This window comes from Amphibalanus amphitrite, unplaced genomic scaffold (genome assembly GCF_019059575.1).
Source record: "Amphibalanus amphitrite isolate SeventyFive unplaced genomic scaffold, NRLGWU_Aamphi_draft 000409F_arrow, whole genome shotgun sequence".
NCBI lineage: Eukaryota > Metazoa > Arthropoda > Thecostraca > Balanomorpha > Balanidae > Amphibalanus > Amphibalanus amphitrite.
Window position 1 is genome coordinate 471,761 of NW_024881903.1, and position 23,973 is coordinate 495,733.

General features: G+C 45.8%; 1 protein-coding gene across 1 annotated transcript; it reads left to right on the top strand.

Annotated features, from left to right (window-relative positions):
- Positions 1-1,587: 1,587 nt before the first annotated feature.
- LOC122390806 (peroxidase-like) lies at positions 1,588-22,542 on the top strand. The gene is made up of 18 exons (XM_043384141.1): positions 1,588-2,333; positions 2,997-3,124; positions 5,451-5,606; positions 5,969-6,061; positions 7,580-7,704; positions 8,042-8,300; positions 9,092-9,236; positions 9,801-9,965; positions 10,449-10,671; positions 13,432-13,601; positions 14,089-14,177; positions 14,740-14,860; positions 15,239-15,383; positions 16,057-16,471; positions 17,545-17,682; positions 18,118-18,214; positions 20,380-20,481; positions 21,615-22,542. The coding sequence occupies exons 1-18, from the start codon at positions 2,081-2,083 to the stop codon at positions 21,779-21,781; spliced, it is 2,991 nt and encodes a 996-aa protein (XP_043240076.1). The 5' UTR covers positions 1,588-2,080; the 3' UTR covers positions 21,782-22,542.
- The last annotated feature ends 1,431 nt before the right edge of the window (positions 22,543-23,973 follow it).

The following is a 23,973-nucleotide window of genomic DNA, read 5'->3' on the forward strand; positions in this document are numbered from 1 at the left end:
CGACAAAGTCGTCCGGCAAATAGCGCTCGATTACCGCGGCCAATCCTCCGCCGACCTTGAACGGGATTGGCCGGACGACGTAGAATCTTCGTCGTCCGGGAGACATCGAACGCGCCACGCGGGGCTATTTTTTCTTGGCTGATGTGAGCTGTGACATATTTTTAGCTAAAGAGTGTATTCGAGCAAAACAGAACATGTACACCACGACTCTGTAGGTAAAAATGTGTTATAGCACGCTTGAGAAAGCAATTAATACGAAACAGTGGGTGGTCCGTGGTATGGTGTTTTATCTTATATCATTTATGATTTAATAAGTATACCTAATTCAAATAATTAGGGTTCGCATCTCTCAATGCTGAGGACTCTGTTTGCTCTCTCCCTCTTTTTGCCACTCCCAGCTAGCTGATCCAGAGGGGGGGGGGCACTTGTGACAAGTGCTCCCCCCTCCGCGGTGCCTGAATCCGACGAAAGTTTACTCTTTTGAGAGCTAAAAAGCTGAAAAATTTTATCAGCAAAGTGTGTTTTAAACCGCACAGCGGTGCAGATAAATCGAAATCCAATGAGTTTGTGAAAATTGAGCAAACTTTTTTTTAGGGGTATGCCCACTCGCAACGTCCAGGAGTACCTTTCTGGATCCGCCAGTGCCACTCTCTACGGTATGTGTGTCCGCACCGCCTGTCTGTCAAGACTCCATTTCCTCCTCCCTTCTCTGTCCCTTTCTGTACACCGGTCTGTCTGTCTGTGTCTGTCTGTCTGTCTGTGTCTGTCTGTCTGTCCGTCTGTCTGTCTGTCTGTCTGTCTGTCTGTCTGTCTGTCTGTCTGTCTGTCTGTCTGTCTGTCTGTCTGTCTGTCTGTCTGTCTGTCTGTCTGTCTGTCTGTCTGTCTGTCTGTCTGTCTGTCTGTCTGTCTGTCTGTCTGTCTGTCTGTCTGTCTGTCTGTCTGTCTGTCTGTCTGTCTGTCGTCTGTCTGTCTGTCTGTCTGTCTGTCTGTCTGTCTGTCTGTCTGTCTGTCTGTCTGTCTGTCTGTCTGTCTGTCTGTCTGTCTGTCTGTCTGTCTGTCTGTCTGTCTGTCTGTCTGTCTGTCTGTCTGTCTGTCTGTCTGTCTGTCTGTCTGTCTGTCTGTCTGTCTGTCTGTCTGTCTGTCTGTCCGTCTGTCCGTCTGTCTGTCTGTCTGTCTGTCTGTCTGTCTGTCTGTCTGTCTGTCTGTCTGTCTGTCTGTCTGTCTGTCTGTCTGTCTGTCTGTCTGTCTGTCTGTCTGTCTGTCCATCCCCGCCATTTGCCCCGTCTGCATGTCGCCCCCCCCCATCCCGTCTGTCTGTTTGTGTGCTCCCTGCCCAGTCTCTCCAGTGCCCCACCCTTTCCCCTCCCAGCCACCCACCCTGTCTGTCGCCCCTCCTGCCCCCCCCCCCCCCTCCCCCGTCTGCTCTAGAAACATCTCTCACATTGTCTTTAGACGACTACATCATCACAGACCCAGTAACCTCAATCCCACCTCAGCGAAACTCAGTGACAGTCGCCTGAACCGACGCCCAATCAGCAGCTATTGAGACGCTGACCACCTCGGATTGTACCCCCACTTCCGGGGGGCGGGGGGGGATGTCAGAAAGCTGCAGTGGTACAGGGGTGTGTCGTTCCAACTGTCGTCTAGTTGAGAGTCAGTTCGTGGTAGGGTTGCGCTGGGACGGTCGTGAATCGTGATAACAGTTTGTGAGGTTTATTCGTGGGTTTGGTGATCGTGACGAGTCACGAAGGTACGCGTGACGTGACGCGTGACACGGAAGGTGGTTTGTGGATTAGTGACGTAAAGTGTAACTGAGTGCGTCACGAAGTGTAAAAAGTGATGACGGAAGCTGTGTGACACATCATGATAACGCTGCGGCAAAGTGACTCATGAGGGACTTCTGAAGGTGCCGACTGTGATTTGGCGTACATCGTGCATAAACCTTAAGTGTAAAAAGCTTCTTTTAATCTGTCGACTTCTGAGGTGCTAGCGGAGTCCTAGAGCGGCCTCCGTGGCTGAGAGGAAAGACTCGAATCGTCTATGAACTCTTCTCATCATCCGAGCATCTCCTCACCCAGCCATGAAGCGTCTTCTTCTCTACACCCTCGCCTTCACTTCCCTCGCCTGGACGGCGGCCCAGCTCTGCTATGATGCAGCCGGAAACAGCTTCGCCGGAAATGACGTCGCCTACTTCCTCGATCAGAGGTTCAACTGCACGATCATGATATGTAGAAATGGAACGCCGCAGGTGCTGAAGCAGTTGTGTGAGAGGGAGCTGAATGAGACGATGATACAGGGAATGAAGCCGACCAAGACGACGACCATGCCTACAGGTGAGGAATGGGGGGGGGGAGAGGACGGGGGAAGGAAAGAGTGTTTTTAGATACCTTTGTGATTTTAATGATTTTTATCGGTAGGTGTCAGCTAAAATTAAGACATACTACCTATCAAACTGATGTGTTTTTCAATCACTGGCAGATGGTGAAAGTTTAATACTTTCAAACTTAAGTTGGTCAATGCGTGTGAGCTGTGACAATCTTTCGTTGATAATTAAATGCCGCTGTGATTCATCAAATCGTGTCATCCCTCAGTTTGAATGCTCATTTTAGTCGGGCACATGCTCGTAAATTAAACCTAGGATAACCTTCGGTCGACTATTATACCAAACTCTGTATTCTACCCTTCTGTATTCAACCTCTAACCTGTGTTGTTCTCGACAGGTAGCTGTGTCGAGAACACAGCTACTTGTCACAGCCTTGGTCACAACTTGAACACAGTACTAATGCCCCGAAGCGGTGGACCAGGCTCTGATATTCTGTTCTCTACCGTCGTATTCTACCGATATGTATTTAACTTCTACCTCTGCTGTATTCCACAGGCAGCTGTGTACCGCTTCACGAATGTCCGGAGGCGGTGGACCAGGCGTTGATATTCTGTTCTCTACCCTCGTATTCTACCGACATGTGTTTAACTTCTACCTCTCCCGTGTTCCACAGGTAGCTGCGTACCCCTTCACGAATGCCCGGAGGCTGTGGACCAGGCTCTGATATTCTGTTCTCTACCGTCCGGGGACCAGGGAGTCGTCTGTTCCGCTGATAACGACATTACTGACTTTATACCGCATGTGAGTGAAGAGGGAAGGGGAGAGATGGAGGAAAGAGTGATGAAACCGGTAGAGGCAGATGAGGGGTGAAGGGCCATGTAGGTGGGAGTAGGAAAAGGTGGAAGGAAGAGGTTTAACCCTCGCCCTGGCAGGGGGGTCGATGCGACCCTCCCCCCCAAGGTTTTTCGAAGATAGCGTAAAAACGGGGGCGCGAAGCGACGCCAAATTTGGCACAGCTTATGGGGCAACCTTTTTACACATGACCTAAAAATTTCTCGTCCAGGTGACCTTGGGTCAGGTCACCAGGTCAGAAAAACCGGTACAAGGTCATGGTTAAATTTCGATTTTTTTTATGCACCTGTCCAACTCACAGTTTTGAACTGATTTTCTTCAAACTTTTAGGATGTGCTAAGTTCACCGAGTTGTATAACATGTAGTTCGTTTTTTTATGTCACTGACCTGAGGTCAGTTAGAGGTCATTACGTCATAATGTTAAGCCTATGGGAAAATATTCAATTCGGAAAATACTGGAGATATCCGCTTCGTTCTATCACTTTTGTGCTTTGAATTTTGAAACCTCAGTACATAACATTATGTCACTTGGTGCTTCTTTGTTTGGTGTACTTATCCATGGGTCAGGTCAAATGAGGTCAGCTGAGGTCAAATGACGTTTGTGCCAATAACTTACCACAAAATAAAGATACAGCTTTCAAAATGGTATCATTCTGTTCCTCTGTCGAGTGATATGCAACAATAAGCGTTTCGACCATTCTTAAGGCTTAAGTTGTACTTAAGATGTGCTTAACTTTTTAAGTACCTACACTTAAGCAAGCAAAATAGTATATCATTCGACGCGCTTTGACGTGTTGGGTTCACTGGTGCTTTTCTTTTTGCCCTAGCGTGATTAGATCAAAAGTTATAAGCGAAAAACTTTTGACCTGTTTTTAGCGAAATTTTTACATTGATACCCCCAAAACCCCATAACTATTGACCTAGAGCAACCAAATTTGCACAGGGGCGAGAACTCCTGAGGGCCCACCTACCTACCTACCAAATTTGGTGTTTCTAGGTGCCATAGGAGCCAATCGCGAGGGGAGGGGGTCGCATCGACCCCCCCCCTGCCAGTCCGTGTTATGAAAAATGCCCTGCCAGGGCGAGGGTTAACCCTCGCCCGTAAACGGCGATCTGCCACCTTCGCCCATGCAGGGGGGGGGGGTTGGTGCGACCCCCCCCCCCCTTGGCGTTTGAAAACGGAGCGTCGTAGAGCTTAGCGGAAAAGACCAACGGATTGCTCTCGCCGAGATCTCGCGATTGGTGGTATATTTTTTGGTCCTAGGTCAACATTTGACCTACTTTTGACCGGTCAAAGGTCAAATTTTCGGAAAAATAGACTTTTTTTCAACTTTCCGCGGCGATTGCGGCAAAACGGTGGGAGATATCGACTTGAAACCTTCACTATCGTGTTCCTTGATCAATTCTCTATCGTTTGGTATGTATTTCGTTTCCCTAGCTCTAAAAATGGCGCGTTGGGAGCGCCGGAAGTCGGCAAGGTCACAGTCGGCGGCAGAAATTCGAAAAATCAAAATTTAAATTTTTGAAATCTGATTGTATTTTTGGATTTGGAAGGTCCATTTGCTCCCTATAGAAGCTAATATTGCTGCATATTCCCATTGAGGTGACAAGAATTAGCAAACTAGTGGTTCGGGCGCTTTTCAAAAATAGTATCGGACGCTGTTCCTCTTGTGACGTCATAGCTCCGTGACCTGACCTGACCCGGTCAAGTTTCTTATACCAAATGATAGCCAATACTTGCCCCAACATGCATGGGAAGTTTCATCACGATCCATCAACCGATGTCCGTACCACCGGCAGGAAACCTCGGGCGTTGGCACTCAGTTTGTGAAAATCCGGCCGGAGGCTGTTCCCTTTGTGACGTCATAACTCCGTGACCTGACATGACCCGGTCAATTTTTTTTTATCAAAAGATGCGCAAGGTTTGCCCCATAAGGTACCCAAAATTTGGCGGCGCTGCGCGCCGCCGTTTTTGCACTATTTCCGAAAAACCTCAGGGGGGGGGTTGCACCAACCCCCCCCCTACATGGGCGAGGGTTAAGGGAGAAAGAATGAAGGGAGGAGAGAAAGACCTGGGAAAGGGACGAAAAGTGAGAGTGAAGGAGAAAGAGAGACTTATGAGACACTGAGAGGTAGAGAGAAAAAGAGAGAAAGAAAAAGATGCCAAAATAAGTTGAAACTGTGTATTGTTGGTAGAGTTACACTTACAAACATGCTATCACCAATCGCCTATTCAACAAACCTGCCACGTTTTGACTTCTGACGTCATTCGCAGGAGGAGTACCCCGATCTCCAGGAGGAAACCCTCCAGATAATCGCCCGTTCCGCGCTCCCCCGAGCCGCCAAACAGATTCTGACTAGTCTACCGGAGGAGACAGCGGACGGAAGATCGGAGACGGAGGCGGCGCTGGAGGAGGCCGTCCAATCAGCGGTGAGGAGGGGGACACGGGAGCCAATCAGCGGTGAGGAGGGGGCTTGAGCGACCAATTGGCGGTGTGGGTACAGATTAAGTAGCCAATCAGCGATCACCATGCATAACATAAATGATAGGAAATAAAAGGCAAGGGGTACAAATTGAATAGCCAATCAGAGGGTGGGAGGATAGAATGGTAGAGAAATAGCCAATCAGGGTGTGGTTTCCGTACCCAAATAAATAAATCATAAGCTTTCGCCGCAAAAAGTAATCTAGTGGAAAGTGTTTCCCACGAACACATCGCATTTTTTCGTGAATGTCCCCCTCTAAGATAGCGGAATTTCGCTTTCTGATACCTTTCACTCATGTCCCCATCACAGTCGCGAGCGACCCGAGAAGCAGTGGTTCAGGCCGCCGATGACTACGTGGATAAGATGGCTAACTCGACCGATCAACTGCTGGCCACTGGACAGGTACTGTTGCTATCTATCTAACGTTTACTAACTCCAACTCTCATGGACTATCTGACAGGTACGGGGCATTGTCAGTTGCTAGCTCACGCGTCAATTAGCGGGGAAATAGGCTGTCACTGCTGAGAAACATAGGGTGGAGACTTCCACTGGCGTCCAACTGGCGTCTAACCGAGCAGACGTCCAAGTTGACGTCTAACTTGGCGTCTAACTGTTGGACGGAGACTTCCAAGCTAGAAGCGTCTACATTTAGCTGTCGCCAGATAGACGCAGCCGCCGTCCAGCTAGACGCGTCTAAGACTTAGACGCGTCTAGCTAGACGCAAAATGGAAGTCTCCACCCATAGAAAACACACAACCTAACATTCATGACAAACTTCAAGTCAGGTAGTGTTGCTATCTCAACACACTTAAATCGAAAGTCTTTAGGCCAGTTGTCCATAGCATTATTCACTCCAATATTCACAAATGTAAATCACTGTGTCATAAATAAAACGGGAACAACATCAGTACGAAGAGCTGACGATATTTCTATGTCCAGAAAACGACACTCGACCATCGTTTTCTGAGTGTCGTTCACTTGTCAGTTTAATGACGCTGAAATCGCGGTGATATCTCTATCTCTATCTCTCTCTCTCTCTCTCTCTCTCTCTCTCTCTCTCTCTCTCTCTCTCTCTCTCTCTCTCTCTCTCTCTCTCTCTCTCTCTCTCTCTCTCTCTCTCTCTCTCTCTCTCTCTCTCTCTCTCTCTCTCTCTCTCCTCTCTCTCTCTCCTCTCTCTCTCTCTCTCTCTCTCTCTCTCTCTCTCTCTCTCTCTCTCTCTCTCTCTCTCTCTCTCTCTCTCTCTCCTCTCTCTCTCTCTCTCTCTCTCTCTCTCTCTCTCTCTCTCTCTCTCTCTCTCTCTCTCTCTCTCTCTCTCTCTCTCTCTCTCTCTCTCTCTCTCTCTCTCTCTCTCTCTCTCCTCTCTCTCTCTCTCTCTCTCTCTCTCTCTCTCTCTCTCTCTCTCTCTCTCTCTCTCTCTCTCTCTCTCTCTCTCTCTCTCTCTCTCTCTCTCTCTCTCTCTCTCTCTCTCTCTCTCTCTCTCTCTCTCTCTCTCTCTCTCTCTCTCTCTCTCTCTCTCTCTCTCTCCTCTCTCTCTCTCTCTCCTCTCTCTCTCTCTCTCTCTCTCTCTCTCTCTCTCTCTCTCTCTCTCTCTCTCTCTCTCTCTCTCTCTCTCTCTCTCTCTCTCTCTCTCTCTCTCTCTCTCTCTCTCTCTCTCTCTCTCTCTCTCTCTCTCTCTCTCTCTCTCTCTCTCTCTCTCTCTCTCTCTCTCTCTCTCTCTCTCTCTCTCTCTCTCTCTCTCTCTCTCTCTCTCTCTCTCTCTCTCTCTCTCTCTCTCTCTCTCTCTCTCTCTCTCTCTCTCTCTCTCTCTCTCTCTCTCTCTCTCTCTCTCTCTCTCTCTCTCTCTCTCTCTCTCTCTCTCTCTCTCTCTCTCTCTCTCTCTCTCTCTCTCTCTCTCTCTCTCTCTCTCTCTCTCCTCCACAGCTGCCACCGCCTACCACGACTACTCATGTCTTCAACCTCAACTTCCGTTTCGACCCCAAAGTACAGCGGATCGCTCTAGAGGCGGTCAGGGATCTGAGCACATCGACATTCTTCCTCAGCACCAGGTGAGGTAGCTTCTGTAGGAAATGGAACCTTAGCATTTTTTTTTCTCAGGAGCATGAAGGCCCTTGCAACAGTCTTAGTGTTGCGAGACAGAACTGGTATAATTATTTTAGCACCAAAAGTTGCTGCCGTCAATAACTATGTGACTAGATTTGGAATGAGTTATAACAGTAATCTGATGCGCGTCGGTATTCATTTTCCATGGTTCTGCACACGAAAAGAATAGCAGCCTTAGCTTTTGTATTTCTTTCAGCAATTGCCTAGATTCTATAACTTGTACTATGAATTGGAGCAGAACATGCTTTGTTTAACACTAATTCCTACCATCGTTTTTTTCAGACCACAGTCGTCGGAAGGCACCTCAGAATCGTCCACCAAAACAACCTCCCGACCGACATCCCGACCCACAAGCCCTCCCTCCTCTTCCCCATCCAAATCCGCATCCTATCCACCGAGGTCCACATCAAGTCAGTCAGGATTCATAGCCCCGGGCTATTCCTCATCTAGAACGGGTGGCGCCGCGGGCAGTGGAGAAGACTCTACGCAGGCTGGTGGAGACCGAGAGTCTACCGTGGTTCGGTTTCCGAGGGTAAATCAGGTGAGCATTAGTGCAAGGCTTTTGATCAACGGGGCTGCATAGTGCATAGGATGTTAGGGAGGATGTTGAGAATACTTTCAACTTTTTCTGTGAGGGTATAAAAGGTCATCCCTTTTTAAATACCTTAGTTAGAGGGTTAACGAGCATCTAGTGGCGCAATTTTTAGTATGGCATCATTCACTGATAATAAAGACATAAATGTTTACGAACTACCTTACTAGTACTTAAGAGGTACTTAAGAGGGGTCACCTTTCTTGTCCCTAGTTCGGTTATGTCTAGTAGACATAGGCATTATCTACCATATTTTTGGTAAGACTTCATAAATCAAACAATTGATTCGACAACAGGGTGATATGGGTCAGTGCATTTGTTTTGTTTTGTTTTGTTTTGTTTTGTTTTGTTTTGTTTTGTTTTGTTTTGTTTTGTTTTGTTGGGTTAGGCCCTTTCGGTCCAATGAGACCATTTCAGAGCCGGGAGGATGATAGGATATAGGGGGAGACATTGGTCTGGGCAGGTTCCCTAGTGAGTCGCCGGGGCTGAGCCCTTCCAGAGGACAGGCCACCCAGCCCCAAGGCACTCACTGCACCCGGCTACGGGGTGCGCTCCCTCGGGAGCAGCGGTGCCGCTGCAAGGGAGCAGCCCGCATGAGATAAAGTTGCCTGTCCAGCCCGGAGGGGGGTTGAGGCGTGGAGGAGAAGGATTTCAGTATCCTGAGGATAGAAGCACGGAACGGTGGTGATGGTCAGTGCAAATTCCACACAATATCACCATTCTTTTGTTTCTCTCCTTAGACGTGCACTGCCCTGGAGCCTCCACCATGCGATCACTCTGCCATCTATCGGTCCTCCGATGGAAGCTGTAATAACCTCCGGCAGCCGCTGTGGGGGCGCCGCCGTACTCCGTTCAGAAGGATATTCCAGAACACATACTCCGATGGTAGGTGGAGTCAGAGGGTTGGTAAGGGGTAATTGGCTGGTCGGGATGAGGTTTTGCGTGAGAGTGTGCGTTCGAAGCACGGGACTGTTCGCCGTTCGTTTTTTATTGAGCGTTGCACGATCGTCTCACTATATGTATAAAGAAATGGGACGCAGTGAAGTTGAACAATGAAGTGGTGGAGTAAAACGTTTAAAATGTAAGACTGTATAATGTGTAGATAGACTATGCCGCCGAACTAAATCAATGACTGTCTTCTTTCCCTCTACCTTTCGAAAATAATGATTATAATGAAAATATTCCTGTTTCTTGGGACAATGATCCCTTTCCTTGATCTCTATCTATTGCATTAATGCCTCCGTCTCCCGTCTCCCGACAATCGATCATTAAAAAAATCACCGAATCAAGTTTTTCCCACGGGAATTGTCTTTCCCACCTTCAGTCCCACGCTTCCCAAGTCCCAACCCCCGCCACGCTTCCCATCCTCCCCTCAGTGTAACCCTAAAGTCTAACCCTTCTGTCCATCGACTACATTAGACAGACATAACTCAATGATTTTTCCCGCAGGAATATTCTCCCCGACGTCGAGCCCCACGCTGCCCAACGCGCGTCTGCTCAGCGAGACTCTGATGGACTACGAGTCCGTGGCGGCCCAACAGAGAACTCTGGCAGTGATGACCTGGGGTCAGTTCATGGACCATGACCTGGCACACACGCCCATCTTCCAGCTCGGTGAGTCGGGAAACATGACTCTTGTCTTGTTTGAGTTGGAACATATACCGATGAATGAAATAGTCATAGAGTTGAGCCAAAACTTATGCTTACTCACATGGACGTTTACCTAAACTCGAAGCTCCATCAAACACCAGTATTTCAGATTGTCTCGGAAAGATAAAGATCATGGAAGGCAATCCTGTTTTGCCACCCCAGAAAATAAACAAAATTGGCATTAGAAATGTTAGCAATGTTACGATAAGCGCATTTCTTGCAAAGACATCATCAAATAACGTTCACGCTCGGTAAGGTAAATTCTGTCAAGGTGTCTCAATTCTGACACCAGTATGTATGACGTTACCCTCAATGTTTTCATATTTTGTCCATTCAGTAAAGGATGCCATTCTCTCCCCAGTCACTACACTTTGTCGTCATTGTCTCATGTCCACAATGACGTCATTTTCTGTACCAAATGAGATCCTCTTCTCTCCCCACTTTCAGACGACGGACACGGTATCGAATGCTGTTCAAAACGCAACTCACCACCTCCAGAAACCCCCGTCCATCTCCAATGTCTACCCATCACCGTCCGACAAGCTGACGCGTTCTACGGACCACATCAAGAGCGGTGTATGAATTTTGTGAGGAGTGTCCCTTCTACCAGACCGGCTTGTGGGCTGGGACCGGCGAATCAGCTGAACGATCTCACACACTGGATTGACTGGTAAGGATGGGACACCACTTGGGGAACAGTTTCGGGAACAGAAAGATGGTTCGGATGCATGATAATTTCGGCAGGGTACAATGTTTTTTTTTTTCACACAGGCGGATATTTTCTCAACCTACAAAAAAATGTAGAATACTGGAAAAAAAATTACGTGTGCACAGTTAAAGTCATCATAGGACCTGCATTGCCAGTTGAGGTCGCAAAAGTAGCTTTAGAAAAGTGGAAAGTAGAGAGAAACATATTTCGATGTTTTCGACATTAACATCTTTGGCAATAGTTTCGTCTATATTTTCGAATTCTTTATTGATGTATGTAGTTACATGGGGAGCATTCATTCTGGCCAGGGTTCATAATGTCCAGGGTACGCTATGCCCAGTGTCAAAATGGCCAGTGCCTTGAATGGGCCAGAGTTCATAATGTCCAGGGATTGCATGGTCCAAATGTGGCCAACTGGCTGCAGATAGGGTATATTCAAAGAGGCCAGGGTTCATAATGTCCAGGGCACGATGTGTCCAGTGTTCAAAATGGCCAGGGTTCATAATGTCCAGGGCACGATGTGTCCAGTATTCGAAATGGCCAGGGTTCATAATGTCCAGGGCACGATGTGTCCAGTGTTCAAAATGGCCAGTGCCTTGAATGGGCCAGAGTTCATAATGTCCAGGGATTACATAGTCACTAAAAGTGACGTCATTATGTTAAAAACACGAAATCAGCTCAATGCAAAGCAGTGCAGTGCCGAAGGCAATGCCTTAGGAGAGATTACAGGCAATAGTTAATCAAATATTTTTAGGTTAAGTGGTTATGTATCTGACTTCAGGCCGAAGGCCTGAAGCCTGATGCATAACCACTTAACCTAAAAATATTTGATTTACTATTGCTTGCAATCTATTCATGCGAGAAACTATTTCCTTATCCCTGGTAGGCAAACATCATTACCTTAGGTTAGGTTAGGTTAGGTTAGGTTAGGTTAGGTTAGGTTAGGTTAGGTTAGGTTAGGTTAGGTTAGGTTAGGTTAGGTTAGGTTAGGTTAGGTTAGGTTAGGTTGGGTTGGGTTAACTATGTAATCCCTGGACACTATGAACTCTGGCCCATTCAAGGCACTGGCCATTTTGAACACTGGACACATCGTGCTCTGGACATTATGAACCCTGGCCATTTCGAACACTGGACACATCGTGCCCTGGACATTATGAACCCTGGCCATTTTGAACACTGGACACACCGTGCCCTGGACATTATGAACCCTGGCCTCTTTGAATTTACCCTATCTGCAGCCAGTTGGCCACTTTTGGACCATGTAATCCCTGGACTATGTGAACACTGGCCAATTCAAGGCACTGGCCAATTCGAGCACTGGACACATTGTGCCCTGGACATTATGAACCCTGGCCTAAATAATACGCACCCTAGTTACATATCTCATTGAAAAATCCCTTCAGGTAAGAATCACAGCTTCTCTTCAGTTTACCATCTTATTATCCCGCGCCCCACTGGGGTCTGCGTATAACACGCCCTACTGGGGGGGGAGGGGGGGGCTATTCATAGCCCCCCTCCTAACTCCGAAACTACTGGGCCGATCGTCAAAATTCAAACGATGTCTGATAGCCCCGGAAAAACTGTCGAGCGAAACCTAATTTCATTGACCTCGAGTTCACCGATGACGTCACAGGTCAGGTCAAAGTAAAAATTATTAGCATTTTGGCTTGATCACGTTTTGGGCTATGGCCGCCGTCTTACAAGTCAGACCAGGCTCATTTTTGGATCACACACTCGGAAACAGATGCTCTAGTTACCCTGAGGGTACCAAACTTGTACTTTGATTTTCAGGTCAAGGTCAGGTCATCACAGGTCACGAAAATATTATATCATGCGTCGGTCACGTGACACATGTTTTATGGTCCATTTAGGTCAGAGATTTCGAATTTGATGTTGTCTGTGTTATTCGAGGTCATTTTGAGTCGAATTTAGCTTATGTTAGGTCACTTTCAGGTCAAAGAAGGTCAAATTTTGAAGTTAAAATTTTTTAACAAAAAAGGTGTCTATTGGATGCAGTTTGAGCTCAGGAACACGATGGTGCTATCTATATTGGCGTACGATGTCAAATACGTGCTGAAAAATTGATTTGAAAAATTAATAATTGTGAATTTTTTGCAATAATGCGTAAAACTTGGCCATTTTTGAAGATATTTAGCTAAAACTTGCTAGAGTTAGTCATAATAATGCGTTCTATCACATATATTCCGGTTTTTTTCGAAAAGTCAAAAACTTTTTGAAAAAAATGTAAAAATATAAATTTTGGATATTATTATATAAAATTTTCGAAATTTTCAAACTTTCGAAAATCCGAGATAGCAGTTTGATAGCGCAGTCTATTCTGAGTCCTCTCATGCAAAGAAATTGGATCTAGCTTAAAAACTGAGCTCTTGGGAGCGATTGCCGTGGTTCAATGCTTTGCGTCGAAATCGGCCGAACATGACGTCACTCTGACGTCATTTCCGGCCGACCTATAGTAGGTACGAAGTTCAAATTTTGACACAAGGTGTCAAATTGATGCAGCCTAAGGTGCTGAAAGTTTGGCGTCGATACGTCAAGCGGTTTGGAAGTTATTGCAGAAAAACGGGAGGGGGGCAATAAATAGCCCCCCCCAGTGGGGCGCGGGTTAACTTAGCACTTAACTTCATCACTTCATCTCAGGCATTTGAACGTTCTTCTAGTAACCTCATCTCACCTTTTCTCACCGTCCCCATTTCCCACCAGTTCGCAGGTATACGGCAGCGACGCCTCCGAACAGCGAAAACTCCGTACATTCTCTGGTGGACTCCTCCGTACCGGTCCTGGTGACCTCCTACCGCGGGAGGTGCCGGTGGTTACTGGTGATGGAGACGGGGAGACGACGAGCTGCCGGGGAAACGTGTGCTTCATTGCAGGTGGGTGACTGGTGATAAGTGGGGCGGGGGCGTTGGGATTGGACACAGAGTTTTGGAATTGATGCTGGGGAGTCGGAATTGACACAGACGCGTCGGGGTAGGCGCAGTAGCGTTATAATTGCGAAGGGCGAGATGGACTCTGCCGTCCAAAGGCAAAAACGCATATGTCGGGTCATGACCTGACCCGACATATGCGGTTTTGCCTTTGGACGGCAGGACTCATCGCAAATGTTGTAGTTGAATAGCATTTGAATCTGAATCGACGTTCCGTGCTGGCTGATTGAACGGGCGTTCATAAAGCAAACACTCGACAAAGGTATAGAGTGCTCAAATAGCCACAAGCGTCTTTACTCTTGTGATCATGTTACGCAGATTTTGGATACCAAAACCTGCATCATGCATGCAGACTATAGACGGAAATATTTAAAGCATAGATTCTACACAGTTATATGTTAACGATAAATACCAAGTGATATATTTGTTTCAGGCGACTCCCGCGTGAACGAGAACCCGATGCTGACCATGTACCACACGCTGTTCGTGAGGGAACACAACCGAATCGCCCGACAACTGCAGGTTTGTAACTATAACTGGTAATGTTCAATGTTCATGAGAGGAGACAATCGCCTAGGAATTAGCGATGAAATATAATTATGAATTCGGTAATGATGTACCTACATGTACATAATAAACCAACTCTACAAATCAAATATATTCAAATTGATTTATTATCTACATCATTATCCAATCTGTCATGGATAATCAACAATTATGAATGTGATATAACTACTGTTTGACCGTGGTAGTTGCTGACGATGCACAGTTCGTTAGGTAGCGCATGTCTAGCTGTTGTGTATAAACAACAGTCATGTAACCGCTGGCAATACCTAACAGGATGCTGGCCTATTCCATCGAAATTCGGAGCCCGTCGCTGTTCAGTACTGCAGTGTGCATTCAGCAGTGCATTTCTCTCAGAAACGAAAGCATTCTCTGGGCTCTTGGAGGGAAATCTTGCCATAATTTGATTGTCATAATATAGTAAAAGAAATTGCCATAACTGCGCTCTGAATATGAGGTTCATGTGTGTTTATCTTTTTTACTTCACCCACGAAATTATCGCCCCCTTTCTCATCCCCAGCAATACAGTCGGAACTTCACTTCCCCCGCCACGGATGAGGATCTCTTCCAGAGGGCGCGGAGAATCGTGATCGCAGAGTGGCAGCACATTACATACAACGAGTGGCTACCTGCGCTTCTGGGTACGTTAGCTGGCTTTTATTTCCGTTGTTCCACTTTTTGCAGATCCCTGTAATTAAGAGTTTGCTGTGCTTTTGGATACGTCGTATGGTATCAGGGGGCGTTCCCGTTTTTTTTTTTTTTACTTATAGATACCTCACTAAGAAGTAAGAAGTACAAAAACCGTCGTTGTTTACCATACACATCCCTCCGAATGTCTTCTGGGTGCTGCTATTGCGGTCTCGACCCTGTTCTCTTGTCACTTTTTCAGGATACGGTCCTTGCTAAACCGCCTCACCGTGTAAAGCTAACTGCTCTGTGACGCATGTCTGAGGCCATGTAAAGCTACACTGCTCTGTTTAAGTGCCGTATACCAAAAGTAACGCTACCCCCCTCCACAGGATACAGCTACGCCGAGTCGGTCGGACTCTCCAAAACGTACGGAGACCACAGCTTCGAGTACCTAGACTTCCTTCACCCGGGTATATCCAACTCGTTCGCCACGGCCGGGTTCCGACTGCACTCGCTAATCCAGGATATGCTGCAGTAAGGAGTTAATTTACGCTGCTGAGGAGTTAGTTTAGACTTCTGAGGAGTTAGTTTAGCCTGCTGAGGAGTTAGTTTAGCCTGCTGAGGAGTAAGTTAGAGATTTCACTCGCTGATCCAGGATATGCAGCAGTAAGGAGTTAATTTACGCTGCTGAGGAATTAGTGAAGACTGCTGAGGGGTTATGTTAGAGATTTCACTCGCTCATCCAGGATATGCTTCAGTAAGGAGTTCAATTAGACTGCTGAGGAGTTAGTTTACGCTGCTGAATAGTTATGTTAGATATTTCACTCGCTTTTTGAGGATATGCTACAGTAAGGGGTTAATTTAGACTGCTGAGGAGTTATGCTAGATATTTCACTCGCTTATGCAGGATATGCTACAGTAAGGAGTTAATTTGGACTGCAATCTCTAATGAAGGACATGTTGCAGCAGGGAGTTTATCTATACCGCGCTCACTGTAAGAAGTTTCAAAGTTGTTTAAAGAGTTGTTGGAAACTATTTCGGTGTGTAGACTGTTGTTGGCTCGGCTGGCGAAGCCCTGGAAATTTTCTATTATTTTTGGAAATTACAACGATTTTTTAGGTGGTTTACTTTCTCGCATCAAGAAATAATTTTTACCTTATTTATTTAATTTCTTACGTTGACCATATTACCCCACCTTTTCCGCCAGTTTCGTGTCGGCCTCTGGCAACACCACCACTACCGTCCCCCTACACGAAACCTTCTTCGAGCCTTCGGTACTCCTATCTAACATCGGTCAAACTTCCTCAACTGCTACCATCGGCGCGAGTACCTCTTCTAGTGGGACGAGTTCAACTTCTGGGGCTGGATCGGATGGGACGGATTCTTCTCTCGGCACATCTGATGATGGAAATGGCTCGAATTCTTCTTCTGGAGGCGATAGAACACACTCATCTGACGGCACCAGCGGTGGGGTGGACCCAAATGACGTCAGAAGAGAGATCGAGTCGGCTGCGAGTCTCCAGATAGCCCGACTGGCGCGGGGTATCACCAAGCAGTCGCCGAGGTTACAGGATCGACACTTCAGCGGGCAGATCCGTGGACAGCTGTTTGCGACCGAGTGTGTGAGTTGGGGGGGGGGGGGGGGAGATGGGAGTAGGGGACAGTGGGAAGAGTGGGAGAGTGTGAGTTTGGGGGGAGTTGGGCAAGTGAAGAAAGTGGAAGTGGCAACAGGGCGCTGATGCGGGTGGGGACCGTAGAACAGTTAGTGAGATGGATGGTACCAGTGGTATGTAAAGAAATAGAATACCTACCTACCCTTATATAGGCTACATGTCAAATGGTAACTTAACCCACGAGCCGCTGGGGGGTGGGGGGGGGGGGCATAAAGTTGCCCCCCCTTTACGTTTGGTGTAATATCTCCGAGACCGTACGATATACGAAGCTGAAACTTGGCATAGCTTCAAATGAATACCTAGCGCATATTTGAGGAAAGTTTGGTGGTTGTAGCCCTAAAGATGACGTCACAGTGACGTCATAAAGTTTTGTCGTTTTCCGATATGGAGCGTTTCCGATGTCGCTGAGCACGAAACGCAACGGTAAATGATCTGAACAGCACCTGCTGTCACTCTGACACATCTAAGTACACTTTCAACTAGATCCTGACCAGTGATCGGCGCTATATTATCGGTCTCATATGTCGGATATATCGTGAGGAAACTCGGAGACGCAAATCTATAATTGGGCTTCTGACGTCACTGTGACGTCATTTCAAGTGGGATCGACACCAAATTTGAACACCACCTCGGCTAGGTATTCAGGAATATGTGTGCAAAGTTTCGTTTCTCTATCTCGTCGCGTTGCGACGATATCGTCGGAGAAGTAAAGGGGGGCAACTATATGCCCCCCCCCCCCCCCCCCCCAGCGGCTGGCGGGTGGCGCGGAGGCCCAGCGGCCGCCGGGTTAACATGACACCACTAGGAAACTTGAGACAGGACGTTTACATTTATGATCCATTTTTTTCTGCATGATGCATAAATCATAATAGATATTATATCAAGGTTTCCCTTAGCATTTTTATTGTGTAAATTTCAAAAATCCTTCAGATATATTGTTTCCTTGCTCCATAGAACTTTTCCGCCATTATCCGATTGTCGTATCAGTGATGTCATTAACACCCCCGTTGACTTCATCCCAGGTGGGTCTGGACCTGGTCACGCTGAATATCCAGCGGGGACGGGACCACGGTCTGGCTAAATACCCCACCGTGCTGCGCTGGTGTACCGGGGTTGCCATCACTCGATGGAGCGATCTGGCCATCGTCATGACATCAGAGGTATGTGTGTTCAGTGAGCGGTGACGTCAAAAGGTGTGACGTCATGTATGTTTTAGATGTTTGACTTTGATGACGTCGAGGAAGCTGTCATCTGTTGTCGGAAGCTGTCGAGGTATATTGGAAGATACAGGCTTAAGTTGCTTTGGGTTGCATTTTGCCGGGAGATTGCCGTTTTGGCCTCATTTCTAATTTAGCGATTTGGCCACAATCCGTATGATAAATGCCGTAAAATTCAATATGTCCCGTTACATTTATATGTAAAAAAAACTTGGCAAACTAATTCAATGTCCACTCTCGCCTTTTTATGAAGAATATTCATACACCCGATTGCATTTAAATGTGCAAATCCCTGTTCAAAATAATTCGCCATCCCCGAGATTCGATCCCACGCTCTCGCCTCATTGGATCAGCTGACTGCGGACTATTTACCCACAGAACGTGGCCCGTCTGAAGAAGGTATACTCTGACTGGTCTGAGATTGACATGTATGTGGGAATCAACATGGAACGACTGGTGCCTGGAGCGATGCTGGGTGAGTGGGGAACGGGGCATTCCACGTCAAATCAAACACCGAAATCCGTCATCCCCTTCGATTTTTCTGAAAATTTGTAGGCAGACTGGGCATGGTTCAAAACTGAGTTACGTGTAATATTTTCGAAATTTGATAACGTATCGCCGAGATATAGGTCATCGAATATAGCCAAAAATGCCACACATCATTTTTTTAAATGCTTATAACTCTGGTTCCTTTTCTGGTATCAAAATTATATTAACAGGGTCTTGTAGGCAATTGATAAGGCTTTGATTTTTAATTATAAAATTAAATTGAAGTGACCTTGAAATGCATTTGACCTTGAATTAAAACAGAAAAATTTAAATAGCAAAAAACACGCCACCTTCGATTTGAGTAATTTTTACATATTATGTCCGTCACAATGTTCCTAACCATCTGTGAAAAAATTGGAGTGGGCCATTCATAACTTTCGCGGCAAACGCCGTTTTCATGTATCAACATCACGCAACCGCGCGTGACCTTGAAAGACAGAGTCAAGACATGCTTGCTTGTGTACACTTTCTGAAATGAATGATTGCTGATTAGTGATATCCCAAACTCTGCGAGAATGGAAATGCATAGTCATCGTAGTCAAGCATTCACGTTCCATTGTAAAAGTGTCTCAGGCAAACGGTATTTTGCGGTGAATTTTGAGCCGTGTGGAAATGCATCGTGAAATAAATTCAACGAAAACATTATCACGCAACGATATCTTCACGTCTTTTGATCTTCACTATACGAAAGAACATACATTTTTGAGTATGTATGAGGAATTTCTAGTTAATCCGATAATAAATATGGCAGTTAGAGTCCTGCTAAGAGTAATATGTCGCCGGCTGAGGCGGGATCGGCCGACGCGGGAAACGCAGCAGGCACAATTTTGTGTTTACACGTTCATATTTCAATTGTTTACCAACCTATTTTCAGAATTCTTTCACCATAAGATTGCCTGTACATTTCTTAGTCTTCTCACAAAATTTGACGCGAATCGAACGTAATCAGCGGTAAGGAGCGCGATGTAAAGACGGAACCGTTCCGTTCCGTCCCGGCACAGTCTACAATTCAGGCGGCGCGTAGCGGTCGGCGCCGGCTGCCGAGTCGCCACGTCGCCGCGGCGACAGGATGTTCACTTTACACCGCTATTACTAGAACAGTTGTGAACCGATTTTCTTATTGCTTGCACGATGAGATGTGCAATTCAATTCTGGACAGGTAGCCATAAGTAATTTCGCATCAATATTATGAGATATTGGCGAAAAACAGGAGGGGTGGGGCGAAATTCACTCTTCCCCCTCCACTGCGCGTGCTAACATACCTTTGCATATGTGCCATTTTCTTCAAAACTTATGAATGGCCCACTCTAATTTTTTCACAGGTTGTTAAGAATATGGTAGGCAATAAAATATATGAAAATGAGCCAAATCGAAGGTGGCGTGTTTTTTGCTATTTCAATTTTTGTGCTTAAGAACAGAGTTAAGCAAATTTCAAGGTCATATATTTAAGTCGATGCAATTCTAAACAAATGCTTAAGAAATTACCTAAACAGTAAGGTTTATTTCATTCAAATCAAACAAGTACAACCAAAGTTATGGTCGTTCAAAAATATAAAGATGCAACATTTTGTAAAAATTTGATGCCCTATATTTAGAAGACCTGTGATCAGAATGTGCAAAAAACATCAATGTAATGTCCGGGGCGACACAGGAACTCGCTCACAAATTTATAATGAAATCGCTGATGGTAAGGTGCAAAACAGCCGATTTTTGTTCGATTTGACGTGGAATGCCCCGAACATAAACGCACTGCGAGAAATGTAGCAAACAGCGGCAAACAAAGCGATAAACATACCACTGACAAATGTACTACGAAAAACACTACGACAATTACTCGGGAAATGCATAACGATAGGCATGCAATGACAAATGTGCCAATATGTCGCAAGCTACCCAAAGCACACAACTCAACACCATCGAACGGATTTTTTATATCATTTAGAAATCTGATTAAATTAAGCGGTATGCAACAGCCAAAGTGCGGGTAATACTGTTGCTAGTTGCTACTTATCTCTGATGCGAGTCTCAGCAGGAGCCAGGATGCCTAAATTTGTGTGACTTTGATGACGTCATACTACCTTATCATTTCAGGTCCGACCGCCCGCTGCCTCATCACTGAACAGTTTGTCCGACTGAGATTCGGCGATCGGTTCTTCTACGACCTTGGTGGGCAGCCGGGTAGCTTCACTAAAGGTGTGTTTGATGGAAACTTGCATCTCTTATAAAACACGCGACATTCTTGTTTGCATTATAAAAAGGTATTGAAAGGTATGGTAGGTCTTTTGTTTATTTATTTATTTATCTATTCCTTCTTCTGTTTCTTTATTTTAAGAGAAATGTATTTTTAACGTTCATTTAAATCTTGAATGTGTCATTTCTTTCCTTTCCTCCGTCTCCATAGATGATCTGACCCCTCACCCCTACCTCAACCTCCTTCTTGATCTTTTGAACCCTTACCCATGGCCTCTTGACACATCTGAATCTACACACATCAACGCTGACCTTGGCCTGACTTTTGACCTCTCTTCAACCCGACGCTCACCCAACTCCGTCGCTTCAGTTAGTCCCGTCTTCTTCCCTGTAACACCTGACCCCCACTACTGACCTCTCCGTAACCCCCACACCACCCTTGACCTTTGACCCCCCGTCTCTGACCCATAGCTCAGCTGACACAGCTCTGCCGCTTCAGTTAGTCCCGTCTCCTTCCCTGCAACACCTGACCTCTTGACCCCCACTACTGACCGCCCTGTAACCCCCCACACCATATTCATATTCATATTCATATTCACGTGTATTTGGGCAATCCTGAATAAGCTTCAGACTATTCCCATACCTGCTACATTGCATGATTAAATCGAGACATCCAGGCATTTAAACGGCACGTGCACTGTACCACACTTTTCAAAGTTTAATGCAATGCTTTAATATTACAAGCCGTGTGGTTCAAGGGGTGTGGTTAAACACGTTGAACCACACGGCTGCTGACGTCACTATCATATAGCTGTGGGCCTTTTGGCAGGTATGGGAAACACCTTCCAGCCCTAAGGCCGGGAATTCAATAAATGTCACCTCGCTTTTTTTAGCAAAATCACCTCGGGCCTAACGGCCCTCGGAGTTTTCGCTAAAAAACCTCGGTGACATTTATTGAATCATCCCGGCCCCGGGCACGAACATATTTTCCTACCCGTCGTCAACGGATTAAAAAGGAAATAAAAACAGAAGGACAAACCAGAAACACACGGCTCACACACTCTAAAATGGACTCACTCACCTTTGACTTTTGAAACTCACCACCTTTGACCTTTGACCTCCTCTCTGACCCGCAGCACAGCTGACCCAACTCCGCCGCTCCAGTTGGTCCCGTCTTCTCTGCGATACAGTCGGAGCCGACTTCTCAGCCATCCAGCCTCTGGCGTTCTTCCAGCCGAACAACGTCTTCAATCCCGTGACCGACTGTAGCTTACTGCCTGGTATGGATCTGAGTGTATTTTAGAGTTAGTGACGTCATATATGGTTGCCAGATGAGTTTTTAGGGTTAATGACGCCATACAGTGTCACCAGATGAGTCTCGTGTTGGTCATGATATGAAGTGCTGGAATATTATTTCTAGTGTCGACCTCTCTAGCGTGAAGCTGAGTCTCTTAGTGCCAATTATATCACAGAGTGCTAAAAAGAGTTTCTATTGGGGCAGGTAAGAAGTGCAGAAATTGGCGTTAAACATTCCTGCAAGATTTTTCTATGCTGAATGGAGCTATTTTAAAACCGCTGATGTCGAGCAATGCTGTTGGTTGGTTGGTTGGTTGGTTGGTTGGTTGGTTGGTTGGTTGGTGTCGATAAACTTTTTTAGTACTGATGACGTCATAGAATGTTGCCAAAGCTGAACTGTGGCATCAGTAGTGTATATTTATTAATGGAGAGAAAGCATGTTCTATTGTATGCCTTACAGAGTATTAGATGACATGTAAGGGACGCTAAGGTTGTAACAGCAGCATCATACTCAGATAAATGCGATTAACACATAACTCAACGGCAGCATGTATTTTACGTAACAAAGGTGTGGTCCTATTTCGTTTCAATAAATGCGTCAATGTGAAATAAACATGTCTGCGCCGGGCAAGTGCAGTTTTAATTATGTTAAGTCTTCGAATGGTTATTGAACTTATATACAGTTGACGTTAAACGATACATAGATCAACAAATACATTTTCTAGAGTTGAAGGAAAATCTTGGATGTAGGATCTTGATGTTTTTTTTTTTTTGCATGTCACACTTTTGCTATTTATGAGCTGATAACACAGATGCGATATTCATGAAAACACCATTACAACTAAATGCACATCATCACACTTAATTACAGTTAATTAAATTAATGTTTCATCATGGCATGCTTAATGTCTGCTTCATTGTTTGGTAAAGAAGGCAATAAACGACCGCTTGCTCTTGACGATAACATTCGCTGACGTTGTTTTGGACTGGTTTTAGAGCTGCGTATGTGAACTCTTTAAGCCGAGCTATAATCCAGATTTGTAGCCCATTGTATTTCTGTAATACATACGCTAGATATGAAATAAAAGCTTAAACGGTGCAGCAGTGTTTCAGTTGTAAATGACCCCGCATGGACACAGTTTTGTCAATGAGGCATGAATTCTGCGTTGGGTGACGCTTGTGGTAAACGAGGAAACGACACTGACAACCTTAGTGTATATTATTCATCCAAAGTGGATAGGTCTTTACAGAAGGGGATCCATGAATGGATATCCAACGCGAATGATTTGTTTGTTTCTAATTTGTGACTGACAGGACCGTGAGTCGCGGCAGGACCATGTGTAGTGTGCCTGTGTTCTTGTGTCCTCAAAATATGTAACCTTTTACGAAAAGGACAAAAGAAAGGACTTCGGTATGAGTTCAAAGCACTGGCACTAATACAAACTGATTAATCACTTTCTGTGTGTAAAAACGTTTATCCATCTAAGAAGCTGCTGCGGGCTTAAAATGTGGGTAGAAGGATAAGCCAGAGAAAATAATGGTTGATTCCTGACATTTGCATTTCCGACATACCTATGTTAGTTTCATGCATGAAATATGTGTGAGAATCTTAAGCTTAACACGTGAATGTGATTCATGATAAAGCATTTTCTTTTGTTTGAAGTAGCGTCTTGATAATTTAAATGTGCGAAAAAAACGAAAATAAACTCGAAGTGCACACACTCATCAGAGCTTATGCCTCAACGTTTTGTTGGAGTCCACCGGTTGCCATAGTAACGCTCGCGCTTGCTTACATAACAGCCCATTCCCATCGACCTTGCAGTTGTTTCACACCATGCGACTGTAACCACTGACTTACAGCCTGTCCAGTAAAGCGATGTCAACATTACACACAACGAACACACCAAACAAGGCGAATAATGGCGACATAGCTGTCTAATAGCGTCTGGACGGAGTCATAATTAAGAAGGTGTGTTGCAGCATATTAGTCGCAATCCCAATACAAGTGATAACCTCGGCGAATTGTCAAGGCGATTAGTGTATGACAAGGTACACAATATTCGCTCTTAATGGCGCCATGTCAACAGAATACTGTAGATACGTGCTCGGTATGGTAAAATTTCTTGGTAGAATTGTTATTGATAAACACGCAGGCTAGACTGAGCATTGAGCAATGCTGCTTACGTACATAGTGGTGTA